A 17,604-nucleotide genomic window follows, 5' to 3' on the forward strand; every position below is an offset into this window, starting at 1 on the left:
ATTGCCCTTCTAGATCAGGGCACTGAGAAAGCACAATGAGGGAAATACTTGGAAACTGGGGGGAAAGCTCAAGGGTTCCAAAACAGCCACTGATATAAGGCCGGACACCACTAGTCAGCCCACATTCTCATAGCAGTTTCCATTGAGGGGTTGAGGAGGTAGACTGGAAGACAGGATCTGTGAGAATACTGGCATGTCCTGCTTCAGACTTATGAGATGTAAGATCCCGCCTCACAATGTAACAATGAAGACTTCCCTTCCTCTGATCATAGAGGGGCTGATCCAGTCAGGACCAGGAACCGGTGCCAAGAATGTGCTGATGGGTGGGGCATTGCAGGCTTCCCTTAGGATGGTACTGAGTGGCCACTTGAGTGGGAAGCAGGCAACTGCTGGTAGTGGATGGGGAAATGGTGCAGAGGGAGCCAACTCTTGTAATGATGGAGACACGGGCACCAAGAGGCAAAGCAGATTTCTTGCTGCCACAAACAGCTCCAGGGTAGTTGGCACTGAGATGGCATCCTGTTGTGGTGCCAAAGAAGATGACTGTGCTGCTTCTGGCACTAGGCTCAATGGTGGACTTGGCTGCGCTAAAGCCTTAGGCATGGATTTGGTGGAGGAGCACTTTGGTTTCAGGTGCACCCTATTCCTCTCCTTTTTGCACTTCTTATCAGATTTAGGGGGCCTCTACCAAAGAGGCCTCTACCAGGAGAAGATGTCTTATTCCTTCCTCAGTATGGGCAATGGAGAGTGGTGCTGGGATTCCGCTAAAGCTGGAGGTGTGCTTCTCAGTGAAGCTGCAGCACTTGGCAGCAGTCAGCCTGGGGTGGCTCTTATGGTGGCTTGAGCAGGCCCTCCACCAGCAGAAATTTCAGCCTAGCCTTCAACTAGTACTAGCAACTCTAGTACCAGTCTCTTACATGGCCTTCACCCAAGCACTTCAGGGAGATATTGTGAGGTTCAATGGCAGAGGCCTTGAGCAAGAAGCACACAGCTTGAAACATGGTGAGCAGGGTTTATCTTGGTACCATAAGCAGAAAGGCCTCAAAATGGGGAAAAAAAGTCCAAAAACTTACAAACTATACTAAAATCACTAGACTAACTACAATACATACACTGTTATACCCAGAGACAACTCTTCTGGTATTAACAGAGTTCCAATGACCATTGTGAGTGGTAAGGAAGAGTGAAAGGGGGCTAGAAGTGTCTCTGCCCTTCGGCTGCATGCAGTGGTGTGCAGCAGCAGGAGGAGGGTGAGTTGCCCAATGGGTACAGCTGAAAGAAAAAGTTTCCATGTGCATGTGCATTCCACTCCAGCTACGTCTGGGGTGCACAGACACTGAGCGGAATGCACATGTGCAATCACTTGAAGAACAACTGACCAAGGATCATGATGGATTCTCTATCACTGGCTGTTAAAGATTGGATGTTCTAGAAGACATGCTCTAGTTCAAAATAAATTATTGCGGGGAAGTGCTATGGCCTGTATTATTCAGAAGGTCAGACTAGATTAACACAATAGTCCCTTCTGGCCTATCTCTGATATAGATTGGAATCAGACTTAGGGTATTATCATTTTGTAAAATATGTCCTTACCCTAGCCTTGTATACATGATTCAAATCCTTTACTTTGCCCATTGGCTTACTGGACCTGCACTACAAATATGGACAAACATAAAACTTCTCACCTAGAGGAAGGGAAAAAAAATCTCTTAAACAAGCACCAGAAAGAGTAAGTGAAATGGATTAACTGGCTTGCTTAAGTTCACAGAGTATATATATACAACTCCTAGGTCTTACATTTAAGCCTTCAGATTCCCAGACCCAACCCACAAAACTACAGCTAATAACTCCTAGGCAAGTCATTTGGCTTTTCTATGCTCCAGATTTCCTGTCTGCAAATGGGGGTGATAAGTCTTTGCATTTCTTCACCTGTAGATTGTTATATGTGTTACTGACGCACACAGCCAATCCTTCAGCTGCAACAAAGGACCAGCCAGACATGTGCTGATGGCCCATTAAAGGGAATCTATTCTCCCAATGCCATCCCAGAGACTTCTCAGAGAGAGCACCTATGCAGTAGAGACAGCTTGACCAACGGGGACTGCAGGATCCCCATGTTACAGGAAAGATCTCTCCAGCTTGCTGGAAGAAAATATAAGAGGGGAAATGACATCATCACTTGGCCTCTCTCCCCCTCCAATTCAACACCTGGAAGAACATCTGGAGAACAAAGACTTTAAACTGGGAAAAGATGGTCCCAGGCTGGAAAATAGTCCCAGCCTGTGTATTAAAGAACTGTAACCTGCTTGTACCATCTGTCAGGATGAGAAAAGCTGTATGATTCAACTCTTGCTTAGATTAGACGTTTAGAATTTAGAAAGCATGTTTACTTTTTATTTTCTTAAGGGAACTATCTCTGCCTACCACTTATAATCACTTAAAGTCTGTCTTTCTGTAGTTAATAAATCTGTTTTATATTTTACTTAAAACAGTGTGTTTTGGTTGAAGTGCTTGGGAAATCTCAGCGTAGTTTACAAAGGTGAGTATGTGTCCACTTGACACTCTGGCAGGGGTGAACTACTTTAATGAATGTGCACTGTCCAAGGCAGCCTTGAACAGTGTAACAGGGGACAGCCTGGGGTGTAAGGTTGGAGCTGGGGGGGAACTGGTTGGAGCCTTGCTATTGATGGTTCATGAGTGACTGGAAAATCATTCATGTAACTCAGCTGGGTGTGTCCCTGCCGGTGGATGTCTGTGTAAGTGCAGTGCCTGTCAGAGGTTTGTAGGTTGACATCAGCATTATAGTGTGAGCGGCAACCCAGGCTGGTGCATTTGGAGGGCTCAGAAGTCCCACAGTCCAGGTTGCACCCTGAGGACCTCATCACAGTTGGAAAGGTGCCAGATCTGACTAGCTGAGAATTCCTGCAACATAGGGGAGCTCTCAGCTGGTGCAGAGACAGAGCACTTGGCTTGTGCATCACTTCCTCCATTTGGCCACTGCTTGGGAAGGGTGTGAGGTACAGAAAGGAGTGTGGCCAGAGTTCTGTACTTTAGCAATACTCAGCTGGCAAATGGTCCCCTATGGACAGTTGCTGTCTGGAATACGTTAGGACAGGCCCAGGCTGTGTTACCCAAAGCCAGGGCACTAAGCTGATCCACTAGTCTTGGAGACATAACTAATAACCCTAATTCCCTAATAACCACGCACCCAGACCCACTGCTGTGCCAAACAAAAGTTCAGCAAAACAGAGGATCTGGGCCATAAGGTGCACCAAGCTAACATAGAAAAATAGGTTCATTTAAAGAACCAAATTCTGCTCTCAGTTATACTCCTGTAAATCCAGAGTAACTGAAAAATTTGATCCAATTTAAGGTTTCTTGTTTTATAATACCTTTTGGATAGAACCAAAAGCAACTGACAAGTACTTGCTAACCAGTAAGAGTTCAAGAGAGATAACATTAGAAGAGTGAGAATAATGCAGCATGCTTTCAAATGTTAATTTCTGTGTAACTGGAAAAATCAGAGCCCAGTTCAAACAACTTTTAACATGCCTTTTATCAATCTTTCATTCTCAGAAATGTGAGACTTTCCCCATTATACATCAACATGGTATCACTTTCCTCTTCTTTGTTTTCAGATCCTTCCTTCCCATCCTACTCTCTACAGAAAAAGAAGTGTTACCATCTCCAGTATTCTGTTAACACAGTTACGCCTTCCAGAATATTTGTGAACCATTACTAGAAGCCCTCTGATAGGGACAAGCAAGCCATGGCATCAACTTTTCCACATTCTAGAAGATGTGAATTCTCATAAGTAAACAAAAGAGGAAACTGAAATTCATTATATCGCTCTTCAAAAACAGACTAGCATTAATTTTAAGAATTGGTGGTAGTTATGTTTACCATCAATAATACACTGTTATACATAACATTTCTAAAAGGGACATCTAAAGTCTCAAAACTATTTGCAAGAACTTATGAGTAAAGCTGGGTGAAAGTTTTTGGACAAATAGTTTGACAAAAAACTGCAGTTTAGGTCGACCAACTGTTTGCGAATTTGGTACAAATTTGCCCAAAAGCTTTGATCCAAAACCTTTTCTGGGCTAGATTCACAAGGGAATTTAGTCACCACTCGCAAATCAGTGGAGTTGACACTTCCCCTTCACAATCTTTAGCACAGTGGTAAGAATAGGCTGTGGGAGACATAGGTTTGAATCTCCACTCTGGAGCCATTAAAACCTTGTCTCCTCCTTTCCAGCTAAGTGCCCTAACTACTGTGCTATTGGCTATTCTGGGGTGGGTCTCTCCTGTTGAAGCTATTTCACTTTGAATAAAATACACTGGGCCTTGTGGTTAGGGTACTCACTTGGGAAGGGATAGATCTGGCTTCAAATCCCTGTCCAAGAGCAGAGATTCAACTTTAGGTCTCCCACATCCAAGGTGAGTGTCCCCTAAGCACTGGGCTAAAGGTTCTAGAGGAGACGCGCAGATATTATTTTCCTCTTCCTTTGTGAATCTAGCTCTGTAGAGATGCTTGGAAACAAAATGTTCATTTGATTCACCAACATACTTTTTCAATTTGCCAAAAATTCTGAAAAATGTTATATTATTCACCCAGCTCTGCTTATGAGTTAAGTCTCATAACCCCCATGTGAGGTAGGGAAGCATCATCCCCACTTTACAGAAGAGGCAACTAATGCACAGAGATGTTGTGTGGCTTGCCCCGGTGACAAATGAAGCCTGTGGCAGACCCAGAACAGAATCCTAGTGTCTTGGCTCACAATCTCACAGTTTAACCTTTTGAGACCATTCTTCTTCCCTTAGAATGGAGCCCCATTTTTCCCCCACCCACAGAATGTGTGAAGCCCATCAAAATCGGTATGATCACATTTATACTTTACCATTTTAACCTAAAAGGATAAAAATACAACAAACGTGACATGCTAAAGGCTGCATCTACACTCGCAAACTGATAAGTATGAATCACAGAGTAGTGAATACTCAATTTATTTCTTTTATTTATGACTAGTATTACACTACTGCCCAAAAATGTGCTAGGCACTGTACTGTCATGATGGAAAACTTGATCCCTTCCCCCAAGAGTATACAGTCTAAAAAACCAAAAATTCAATGAAGAATTGTAAGAGGGATACAAAATACAAGCAAGGAGATCAGGACGATGCTTGGCACAGATCTTATTTTCATGTTTGTTGCTTTTCTTTGTCCATCTGTTCATCCTAACTCTCCTTTATTTGGCCCTTTTGGGCCCCTTTTTTCTAGAGTTACTTGATTTTTTTTCATGAAAATATCAATTTTCATCAGCCTTTTTCAAAACTGGAATTCTTCTTTTTGACAAATAGAAAAACAAACACTTTGATCTTTTCCTTTCCCGCCCCCCTCCTTTCCAAGCTTCCCCACCTTCAGCCATCGAGTGGCAAAATGGGGGTGGTGGGAGGAAGAGGAAGATAAAAGGGCAGAAAAGGAAAACAAACTTTCAAAACCAAACATTTTTGAACTAATAGTTTCTAATCAACAAAAAAAGTTCATAAACTGCTGATGAAATTTTTCACAAAAATGTTTTCTATTTTTTGTCCAGTTCTACTTTCTTCCATTATTTATTATTCACACTAAGTAGAAAAGAAAAAGCGGGGGAAGGCAGGTGATCATACAAGCAAAGCGATGCTTAGAACATGTGTTAAATTTTTATTTTGTTTCCTTTTCTACTTTTGGCCTTCCCCAATTCTCTATTTTCTTCTCTGTGTCCATCCATCCGAGTAGAGCTGCCCTTAACATGTAAAAGCAGTGTGGTGGGTCCAAGGGCAAGAGCTTCCTGAATGGCCTCACCTGTCTGAGGGGTGCTTAGTCCAATGAGTGTTGTTTCTCACTGCACTGATGTTATTCCAGGTTTTCCCTCTAACCCTAACCCATTTGTTCTCAACCTGGTTCCAGTTGTCCCCACTTTTAGCCTCTTATGTCAAATCACTTTATCTCGCCTTCTCTTGATCTTATTAAACCACTCACATTGCGAGTGTAGATACAGCTTTAGAGAGTTATAATAATGAAGTCCAGCACCAGTGGAAAAAGGGCACTTAGGAAAGGAAGGTGAAGTTCTGGAATGAAAACTTTCACCTTTTCTCATGTCGAGGTTATTATTCATATATGCCTATTCTTGATAGGCCAGATCCATAGCTGGTATAAATTGGCATAGCACCATTTACTTCAATGAGCTGCACTGATTTATACTAGCTAAGGTGCTCAGCATGTATTTTTAAATAATCTCTATTAGCATAAGAAAATATCTTTGTAAAGCTATTCAAGCATGCACGAGCTCCAAAGAAGCCAAACCAGAGCTTTTTATACCAGAGCTCCAAAACAGTGTAACCTCAAAAAAAGAAAAGGAGTAGTTGTGGCACCTTAGAGACTAACAAATTGCCACAAGTACTCCTTTTCTTTTTGCGAATACAGACTAACACGGCTGCTACTCTTAAACCTGAAACCTCAAAGTCATTTGCTGTTCAAGTTGCACAAGAGAATAGAGGGATAAAAACGTACAGATCTCTGCCAAAAGATCACAGTCTTCTTCACCCACGTACAGGTACTTTTATTGTAATAAAGGGCTGCCCAGAAGGATTAAATCAGACTAGTAAAAACAAGAATACGACAGGTTTCAGAGTAACAGCCGTGTTAGTCTGTATTCGCAAAAAGAAAAGGAGTACTTGTGGCACCTTAGAGACTAACCAACTTATTTGAGCATTAGCTTTCCGATGAAGTGAGCTGTAGCTCACGAAAGCTTATGCTCAAATAAATTGGTTAGTCTCTAAGGTGCCATAAGTACTCCTTTTCTTTTTAAGAATATGACAACCAGTCTCCATTAGGATTTTTTATCTTAATACTATTGGTTATGCAAGATTTTTGCTTGAGTTAATTTTGAATCCACCAGGATACAACTACCAATATATTTATGTGTGGTCTTTTAATTGAGCTTACCTTTCCTTTCAGATCAGCACAGATTTCCTGTTGCTTTCTTCTATTATTAGCCAACATCACTTCTGTCTCATGAGCAGCACAGGCTTCAGCAATAGTCATTACTGCTTTCAGTAAAAAGGCTTTTCTAGCCTGAGCCCAGTTTAGAATCAAAGCTCTACGTTGATTCCTAGCAAAATGATACTGGTCCCAAGCCTTTTCATGAGCAACCTAAAAAGTAAAATTTCAAAAAGATTTAAAACCATAGATAAAAGAATAAATAATTCTGAACATTAATTTTAATGACTTGTAAATTTAAAGTAAATTAATAATATTTCCATGGAAATGAAAATGTAGGTTTTGATTTTGGTAGGTGCTGAGAGTCTTCTCTGAGGTGCTCAGCACCCTCAATTTTCCTAACTTCAGCAGGATTTGAGTTGACTTCACAGGAAATACTAAACACCTTACAAAATCAGACCCTTAGTGACAAATTTCTGTGCTCCTTTATGGTACCATAGCTCCACTGAAGTCAATAGAGTTGCAATAATGTAGCATAAAAGAGAATTTAATTTGCCTCACTATTTCTCCTAATGTGAAATCTACTGTTACCCTTTTTTGACCCCGGCAGTTGTTCAAAATTAAGGGTCCTGTCGATTGTTTTGGTTAGGAGGAGAAATTGATGATGGAGCCAGGTCACTTTGATGCAATCCTGTTTATTTACAAAAATGTACAAAGTCCTGTTTCTCTGGACACAGAAGAATCAGACAAATAGGAGATAGTTTCTTTGCTGCTGAAAAAGGCTTGGAACTGTGAGCATTCAGCCAAAAGGTCTCTCTTTAGGCTTTCCTCAGGGCTATGCTCCCAGCACTTGTTCAGGCTGTATCCTTGGCTTTCCCCTCCTTCTCTGGCTCTGCTTCTCTGGTCTTTATGCCCATCTTTCACAGACACACACATCTTCACAAACAATACTAGCAAAACCCCTTTGCCCATATGTGCCTTTGTTTTGGGCGGAAGCTGCTGTTTCAGCTGTCTGTTTCCATAAAGGAGCTTAACTCATTCTTACGTTTATCCCAAAGGAAGGGCAACTGTTACAACCATTAGCTTCAACATGTTTTAACCCAATCCATAAAATACTAGGAATAAATTTTGGTTCTTCCAACAATGTATGTCAAAAAAAGAGGAGATGAATCTTTAATCTCCTCAAAGAGTCCAGGAGCTGTACCATTACTTCCCCTCACCCACTCTTCATTTGCCTCATCTATTCAAGGCTTGAGGCTTCCGTGAGAACAGGATCAGGGCCTTACTCCACAAAAATCCATTGAAATCAACAGGACTACTATCATAATAAGGCATGACGGTGTGAGGAAGACTAACAGAGTCAGATGCTCAGATTTTATCATTTTCGGGACAGGGACTGTCTCTTACACCGTTTATGTTTCATTACTAGCACAACAGGGCCCCAAATCTCTGTCAGGATTTCTAGACACTATCATGTAAATAATAATGCTACAATTGCCCCTTGCATTTATCCACAAAATGACACAATATTTGACAAGCATGCCCATCTTAAAGTGGATGAAGTACCAAAACAGGCAACAACTCTTAGGAGGAAAAAGGAAAACATTCAACAAACTTTTAAAAAATATATATGTATCTGAAATATCCCATATGTTAAAACCCATCAGATTTTAGTTCATTATTCAAAGACTTTCCCACTATGAAGCACTTTAATTTTTAAAATACTTTCGTCTAATATCCAACTGTTAGCATTTTACCTGTGTTTCATAAAGCCTAATATATGCTAATTTCACACCTGCCAAACATTCAAAAAAGAAACAAATATACAAGCTTCTAAAATATGCTGCCAATCACTAATGCAGAATTAAACAAACCCAGTTTAGTTATGCTAATATTATGTAACTATTTTAAGAATTAGTTTTAGCACTGTTGTAACATTTCTATATTTAGAATGCTGAAATACAGCTGGTTAAGAGAATAATAGTTTTGGATTTTTAAAAATGGACCCTTTCAAGGCCTAAAACTAGACCTGCACATTTTATTTTCATATATGTGACACGAGGCCCATGCTCTCTCATTGTATCTTCCAGCTCAGTTCCTGGGAGCAGGAGAAGTATTGAAATTCACAATAAATTATCCTAGAGAGATTGATCATCATCCCTTTTTGTTGCAAAAGAGCATGCAGAGAAAAAAAGATGCTCCCTTTTTGCACATTTTTTCACTCTGCCCTGAAAAGATTTATGGATTCCATAAACTACTATAGAGCGCAACCCCCTGCCAGCAATCCGTTTTGTAAGGCATTACGCTTACTGAAGGCATTTTCGGTACATCTCTTTTGCTAAAATATACTCTTTTTAACAGTTCGCGAAAACCTTCCCCCCTTTTCCCCTCAACTGTATGCTTTGGAATAGTTAAATGATTGGTCCCAGAGTGTAACAATACTATGTCTGCTCATGAGAAGAGAATAGGGAGGCAGAGTGCAAGGATAGTATGGTGTGCACATCAACACTTATAAGTACAAACTATCCTAGCAAGCTGAATTGTTGTTGGGTTGTCCAGAAGAGCAGATGCAATTAGAAAAGTGCCACAGGCCTTGTTTTGGAGAGGTGATAAATTTTCAGAATTCTCTTACAGGTAACTGAGCAAACTCAGCATGAACTGGGATACTCAGTCTTGACTGTATTTATAAACACAAAACCTTTCTTTTAACCACTATAAGTGGATTAATTTCAAAATATAATTTTTTTTCTCCTAAGCTTTGGTAATAAAGTGTATTAGTCTAGTACTATTTTTAATCAATTTTTTGAAAAGGGAACTTTCTAGCATATGAAGTGGCACTGACCAGATCATGCCTAGATTTGTGAGGCAGATGTCTCTGTAGCATATCCAAGTACAGAGTTCTTCTGCTCTGAAGGTCACTTGGATACTGATTTATAACAGTCTGATAAACCCAGTGATCTTCTTCACTCCAGCCAAAGTTCCTGTAAGCAATCAAATCCAACATAAATTTTAAATGGATTAGATATGAAAATCATAAAATTTGCATTTGATTTCTTTCTCTAAGGCCTGTCCCCGCAATGGGCTCTGAGTGAGCATACTCCTGCACCTGAGTGGAGTCCTGTTAACATCAAAGGAGTTCTGCATTGATACTAGGGTCTTCCTTCATGAAACTCATTGCAGGGTCAGGGAACAGATATATAAATTGTCTTAATTACAGTAAATGGCATTTCTAAACATGGCTGTTTATCATGTCTTTATAAAAGTGAACTGTTTTTTTCCTAACTTGGCTTTATAGTAAAAGAGAATAGAACTATACTGTTTTTCCTAAAGTAATTACAATAATATAATATTTTACAAGAGATGGAAAATATGGGGTAAAGAAGGAAGGAGCTCATATCTATCTAGGTTCTTTCATAGCATTCTTTAACATCGTATCTGTGCACCAATGAGATGATCTTATAGTATCTGAGTATGGCTTAAGGCCACACTTAAATTGATTTTATAAACTTCATTGGCCAAAATGGCATGACCAAGGTACAGAGACTCAGAGAGACACAGAAATGTACAACCTTTTAAAATAGGATGACATAGTAATTAAGTCTGCATTCAAGGTCAGATTATGCTTAGCCCCTGTACAGGTGCACAGAGGATACAAAAATGTTGCCCATACACAGGTCAGGTATGACTAGACTTATAGAAAAAATGGAAAAGGTGTGTGCTAGGACAAACACGACAAAATAAATCCATGCTTGTGAATTGTTCTTGGGGAAAAGAGAAAATAACAAAACCACATTTTTTTTTTGTCCTGGACTTCGTTCTAGTCCTTCTTTAATGAGTTCAGCCCCTCCCCAACCTTAAGGCTATAAAGAAGAAACACAGTTACATAAAGTAAAATAAAGACAGCAGAGGGTAGTTTGCCAAAACTTTGAGGAGAGCAGTCAGCACTCCTATTTTCTCCCATGTCTCTCCCTATCTGCTGGGAAGGTGGTTCCTGTGTATCTGGAGCCATTCCTCAACAGGCTTCACCAGAACCCTGAACTACATTTCTGGCTGCCCTGAAGACCATAATTTCCAGCCAGCTGTGTTCACTTGGCCGCATGAAAGAGCAAGACGCTGGCTAGAACCATAAAAGGACCAGCTTACCACTACAAAGAGATGGGAATTCCAGCCCTCCTTGCTTTAGGGTTGCCACCTCTGAGGTGCAAAAACCCCACAAGACATCTAGGATGATCCTGAGCCCATAAATCTGGACAGATTTCTCAGGACAGCTCTCTCAGAAAAGGGCTGATCTTGGGAAAACCTAGCCAGGAGGAAACCCTATCTTGTTCCTGGAACTCTGGCCTCATCCCCAGAAACAGTGATAGTTGTATTGATTTTCCCAAACCCTAAACTGCTTCCCTGAAGCCTCTCAGTAAGGATGTTTTTCTATTCCACAGGTATTGTTCCTGGAATAGGGTAGTGCTGACCCAAAGGGGTCCCTTCAGGCCCTAAAAGGCCATTACAGAGAGAAAGAAAATAAGATTGAGAGAGAGACAAGATACAGTGCTAACATATGTGAAAGTACTCAAGAAATGACATTGTGTAAAAGATCCGAAGTGAAATATAATTGGTTCAAAAATGTCACTTCTGGCTGTTATTTCCTCTACAATGAGTGTTGTAAAAATATTTTATTTTCATTCACTAAGTCGAGGTGGCTCAGGAAATTTCCACTGGTGAAGAAGAATACAGTTTTTTTTAAAGGGCCATACATGTTTATTACTTGATTTCCGAGGCAGTTAAGAATGCCTGAGTTCATATCTAGTCCCAGTAGGCAAAATTTAACTGAGTATGAAATGAACATATGGTGTGAAACTAACAGACAGATTCTAATTTAAATAAAAAAAGAAAGAAGGGGAGAAAAAGAGAGGTGACACATGAAAGTAATTATGCAGATACAAAGGTGTGAATTGCCAAAAAGGTGTGTGGTTTATCCAAACTCTGGATTAATATGTGCAAAATACAGCATAAGCCTATTATGACTCAAACTCTCATCATCACTCATATAAAGTTTTCCCCCTTTTGTTGAGTAGGGGCACCAATGTGACTCAGTAGAAAACATGTGGAACATGAATGCCTTGTAGGGACTGGTTTTTTGTTCTGTGTTTGTACAGTGCCTGGCACATTGGTGTTCCGGTCCATGACTAGGGCCTCTGGATACTACAGTAATACAAATGATAAAAAAAATAAGTATTGATAGAAGTCTCAGCACACCAACTGTTTAGTCACCATTAATCTCTTTATGCCTGTATGCAATTTGTGGCTTGAGTCATACTGGAACACAATTCAAACTCTTTTGGGAGCCAGAATGGTGTTCCAGTACTAACTGGAAGTACATTCTGGCACTTTTTTTTTTAAAAGGACTTGAACACTGATTACAGCTGAACCCAGGCAGCTCAAGGGGCCTTGATCTTAACAAGATGCTAAGCAATTTGCCTCCCACTACCCAGTCTCACAGAAATTAGACTTATAGGGATGATTGGTTACTGTTTATGGAAGTTTTGCAGATCACATGGCTGAATGTGCAGCCAGATCAGATGTCTTGCATGTTAACAGTGACTATGCACACTATTGTACTGAATGGTTTAGGAGTAAGTCTGTGATTTTTAAAGATGGTATGTACTCACTGTCACTCCAACACAAAGAACTATGACTTGATGTAAGTGCAAGGGGACCAGTTACCTCACAAATCATCTCTTTCTTCTCCTTAACAAAATTGCTATGCTCATCCAGAACATTTCAGCCCAACTTTCATCTGAGAATAAATATTAGAATGGCAGAGGAAGTATGTGCAGTCAGAGGTCCAAAATTATGAAACAAACCTGTGCAAGACATTAGGCTGAATGAGTGCTGATTTCTTTTCAGCATAGGCTGTAAGACCCACCTATTTAAACAACCAAACTGTAACACCACTCATTACAGAAGAAATCATCCATTAGCCATATTGCTATAAGAAAACGGATTAAAGGAGACAGATGGACAGCTTGGCTTTCTCGAGATTATGTGGCATATTTTTAATATTGTGAGGTAGTCAAATATTACAGTGGTGAGAGACCTAAAAAAACCCCAAACTAATTTAACATGGGCCTGGTACTAATTTCATTGAATCATAGAATTGTAGGACTGGAAGGAACCTCGAGAGGTCATCTAGTCCAGTCCCTTGCACTCATAGCAGAACAAGTATTATCTAGATGATCAAATCTCCAACGATGGAGATTCCACAACCTCCATAGGCAATTTATTCCAGTGCTTAAGCACCCTTAGCACACATCATGTGCTAAATCTTCTTTCTATGAGGTGGTTCTTACTCTGTGCAATTACTTCAAAAAGAGTACAATTTTTTTTGCCATGTAAGCCTTCACCACATTTCCTGGTCAATGAAGCCATGACCAACTGCCTCATTCTTAGCATGCACACAGCTTTCCCTGTGCATAGGTAGTGTTTGCTAGTTAGCAATCCACTGCTGTCACACAGAAATTGCTGCTGTCTGCACAGTTGTCAGCTATATTTGGCACTGATGGGTAATGCAGAGATGTCACTGTGTACTATTTATGGTGTTTTATGTGCTACTGATGGAATGTGATGCTTTAAAAAAATAACAACACACAATCCCCTCTCCCGCACCCCCCGATTTTAAGCTCTGGTCCATGAACCACCAATGGGCCAGGGCCCTTGTTGACATCTGTAGAATGAAATATTTTGAGAATCAAGAAGTAGGAATGATGAACCTGGAAGGGAGTGGTAGATTGAGATGATTTTCTCTTACAAAGTGATCTGCAGCATTAAAACATTTGAGAAGCACTAATCTACTGTACCTTCATTTTATTACATTCACTGACTGACTATCCATGTATACTCACTCATACTTGGGTTATTTATTGTTGCTCATCACTGCTGGATATGTAGTTGTGAGAAGGTATGACAGCTGTCCTCTTGGCCAACATACTGGGGACCAAACCAGGGATCTCCAGAGCTAAAATATAAGCTACTACAGCTTGAGCTAAAGAGCCAGGGTTCTGTAGCAAGGGGCTGTAACAATTCATATCATCTGTGGATCAGCAAAGAGGGAACTCATACCATACATTCACCACTGGGTTACAAAGACATCTTTCCTAGCCTCCTTTACAAGTATATTCCATATACACTATGTGAAGTCCAAAATAACCTCTTCCAGTGATTTGGCTTTAACAATAAAGGAAGCAATAATGTAACCAAGGTCACCTCACACCTTTCCCAAAGCTTGGCTCCTTATAGGGTTCCTCACTCAAGATTACTCAGCTTCTCCCTAGATTGACTCTCTTGAAAGAACTATGACATGACATAAGTGCAAGGAAACCAGTCGCCTCACAAATCATCTTTCTGCTCCTTAACATAATTTCTATGCTATCTAAAACATTTCAGACCAGTTTTCATCTGAGAATAAAGATTAGTCAGTCCCACCCTCCTTACTTTTGGGCAAGATAAATGAGTAACCTGCTTCACTTAGGCAGTAGAACTGACTTAATCCTTTCCCAGGAAGATCAATACCAACAGACAGAATGGAGCATTTCAAGCAAAATCTTAGAGTCTTTTACAATAATGTTATTGTGTTATTTTTGTTCTTTTCAAAGCACTAATGATTACCACTGAATGAGAATCAATCTCTCTTTAACTAAAGTACCAATGCAAAACAAGACTAAAATCGATTATTTAAATCAAGGTATCCTGTCTGCTGATTTAAATAATGAAAATCAGTGATTGAAATGGCTTTGATTTAAAATCAGTCCACACTGCATCAGACCACACTGCTGTGGTTAGTGGAGCTATAACAAGCATTCATTGCTAGTGCCTGGGTTGCCTTGCCACTTTTGGTACATGCTTTCTGGTTTGCACCGTGCTTGTAGCTGTTGTTGCACAGTAGCTGCTCAATAGGCAATGACCCATATTATCCAGTCTAGCTCTATCCATATCAATCTATGCATAGGTCTTACTCCATTGGGTCTCTGATTATCTCTCAGCACATGGACCTTTGACCTATCACTCCTCTCTGAATCAGCGGTATGGAACATGAAAGATATTTCTGGTGCCTCTGTTGGTTTTGCTTTTTCATGCATTTTACGTTCCACTTTTTTTCCTTGCACCCAGCCTTCCTCCTGTGGCAGTGAGCGAGAAGCTAGTCATTTGTGGCTTATTTTTACATTTCTCTTTATGAGGTCATCAAAACTATTCATGCATTCAGGCAACAATTGACTCAGTACAGTGACCACCATGCACGGATGTCAGAAAACTGAAATACTAAGATTTAACAAAAGTCCAAAACACAGTATCATAGTTTAAGAGATAAAATGTCAGCCTTAACTTTAAGTTCTTTTGTCTCTATTGGGGTTGTTACCTTTTGTCATTGTCAAAATTATATTTTAAATATTTACATATTTTAAAAGTGATCAGAATGTATTTAACAGGCAAACATTTTTCATTTATTTCCTTTCTCAAAATCATTGTAGTGTTATGTGCTGTTAAAAGCATATGCATGGCATTCCAGAGATATTTGGAGCGATATGCATTTGTGATTATATAAACAAAACCCCACTAAGTTAAAACTTCAAAATTAAAGTGAAAAAAAGCAACCGGGTTTGCCCTGATTTTCATTTACACTAAGATCACTTTACATAGATCTAGCAATGTAAAGGGACCTTAAGGTAAGAGAGTACCTTATGGTAAGTATCAGAGTAGCAGCAGTGTTAGTCTGTATCCGCAAAAATAAAAGGAGTACTTGTGGCACCTTAGAGACTAACAAATTTATTTGAGCATAAGCTTTTGTGAGCTACAGCTCATTTCCTCGGATGCATTCAGTGGAAAATACAGTGCGGAGATTTATATACACAGAGAACATGAAACAATGGGTGTTACTGTATACACTGTAACGAGAGTGATCAGGTAAGGTGAGCTATTACCAGCAGGAGAGCGGGGGATGGGGGAACAACCTTTTGCAGCGATAATCAAGGTGGGCCATTTCCAGCAGTTGACAAGAACGTCTGAGGAACAGCTGGGGAGGGAATAAACATGGGGAAATAGTTTTACTTTGGGTAATGACCCATCCACTCCTAGTCTTTATTCAAGCCTAGCTTAATGGTGTCCAGTTTGCAAATTAATTCCAATTCAGTAGTCTCTCCTTGGAGTCTGTTTTTGAAGTTTTTTTGGTGAAGAATTGCCACTTTTAGGTCTGTAATCGAGTGACCAAAGAGACTGAAGTGTTCTCCGACTGGTTTTTGAATGTTGTAATTCTTGACGTCCGATTTGTGTCCATTTATTTTCTTTTACGTAGAGACTGTCCAGTTTGGCCAATGTATATGGCAGATGGGCATTGCTGGCACACGGTCACATAACCACCACCCTATACCGGAAACCTACTGACCGCTGTGCCTACCTACATGCCTTCAGCTTTCATCCAGATCACACCACACGATCTGTTATCTACAGCCAAGCTCTACGATACAACTGCATTTGCTCCAACCCCTCAGACAGAGACAAACACCAACAAGATCTCTATCAAGCATTCTTACAACTACAATACCCACCTGCTGAAGTGAAGAAACAGATTGACAGAGCCAGAAGAGTACCCAGAAGTCACCTACTACAGGACAGGCCCAACAAAGAAAATAACAGAACTCCACTAGCCATCACCTTCAGCCCCCAACTAAAACCTCTCCAACGCATCATGAAGGATCTACAACCTATCCTGAAGGACGACCCATCACTCTCACAGATCTTGGGAGACAGGCCAGTCCTTGCTTACAGACAGCCCCCCAACCTGAAGCAAATACTCACCAGCAACCACACACCACACAAAAGAACCACTAACCCAGGAACCTATCCTTGCAACAAAGCCCATTGCCAACCGTGTCCACATATCTATTCAGGGGACACCTTCATAGGGCTTAATCACATCAGCCACACTATCAGAGGCTCGTTCACCTGCGCATCTACCAATGTGATGTGTGCTAGCAATGCCCCTCTGCCATGTACATTGGCCAAACTGGACAGTCTCTACGTAAAAGAATAAATGGACACAATTCAGACGTCAAGAATTATAACATTCAAAAACCAGTCGGAGAACATTTCAATCTCTTTGGTCACTCAATTACAGACCTAGAAGTGTCAATTCTTCAACAAAAAAACTTCAAAACCAGACTCCAACAAGAGACTGCTGAATTGGAATTAATTTGCAAACTGGATACAATTAACTTAGCCTTGGTCTACACTAGGAGTTGAGGTCGAATTTAACAGCATTAAATCGATTTAACCCTGCACCCGTCCACACAACGAAACCCTTTTTTTTGACTTAAAGGGCTCTTAAAATTGATTTCCTTACTCCACCCCCGACAAGTGGATTAGCGCTGAAATCAGCCTTGCCGGGTCGAATATGGGGTAGTGTGGACGCAATTAGACGGTATTGGCCTCCGGGAGCTATGCCAGAGTGCTCCATTGTGACCGCTCTGGACAGCACTCTCAACTCAGATGCACTGGCCAGGTAGACAGGAAAAGGCCCGCGAACTTTTGAATTTCAATTTCCTGTTTGGCCAGCGTGGCAAGCTGCAGTGCAGAGCT

The 17,604-nt window shown here is 40.6% G+C and overlaps 1 protein-coding gene across 1 annotated transcript in view; it reads right to left on the reverse strand.

Annotated features, from left to right (window-relative positions):
• Positions 1-17,604, reverse strand: part of CCDC148 (coiled-coil domain containing 148) — a 123,594-nt gene that overhangs the window by 63,495 nt on the left and 42,495 nt on the right. Inside the window, exons 8-9 of the mRNA XM_077830510.1 lie at positions 9,824-9,962; positions 6,988-7,194 (exon numbers count right to left, since the gene is read on the reverse strand). Of these exons, the coding sequence (XP_077686636.1) occupies positions 6,988-7,194; positions 9,824-9,962 (346 nt within the window). The remainder of the gene's footprint in view (positions 1-6,987; positions 7,195-9,823; positions 9,963-17,604) is intronic.

Source organism: Eretmochelys imbricata, chromosome 11 (genome assembly GCF_965152235.1).
Source record: "Eretmochelys imbricata isolate rEreImb1 chromosome 11, rEreImb1.hap1, whole genome shotgun sequence".
In the NCBI taxonomy this organism is placed as follows: Eukaryota; Metazoa; Chordata; order Testudines; family Cheloniidae; genus Eretmochelys; species Eretmochelys imbricata.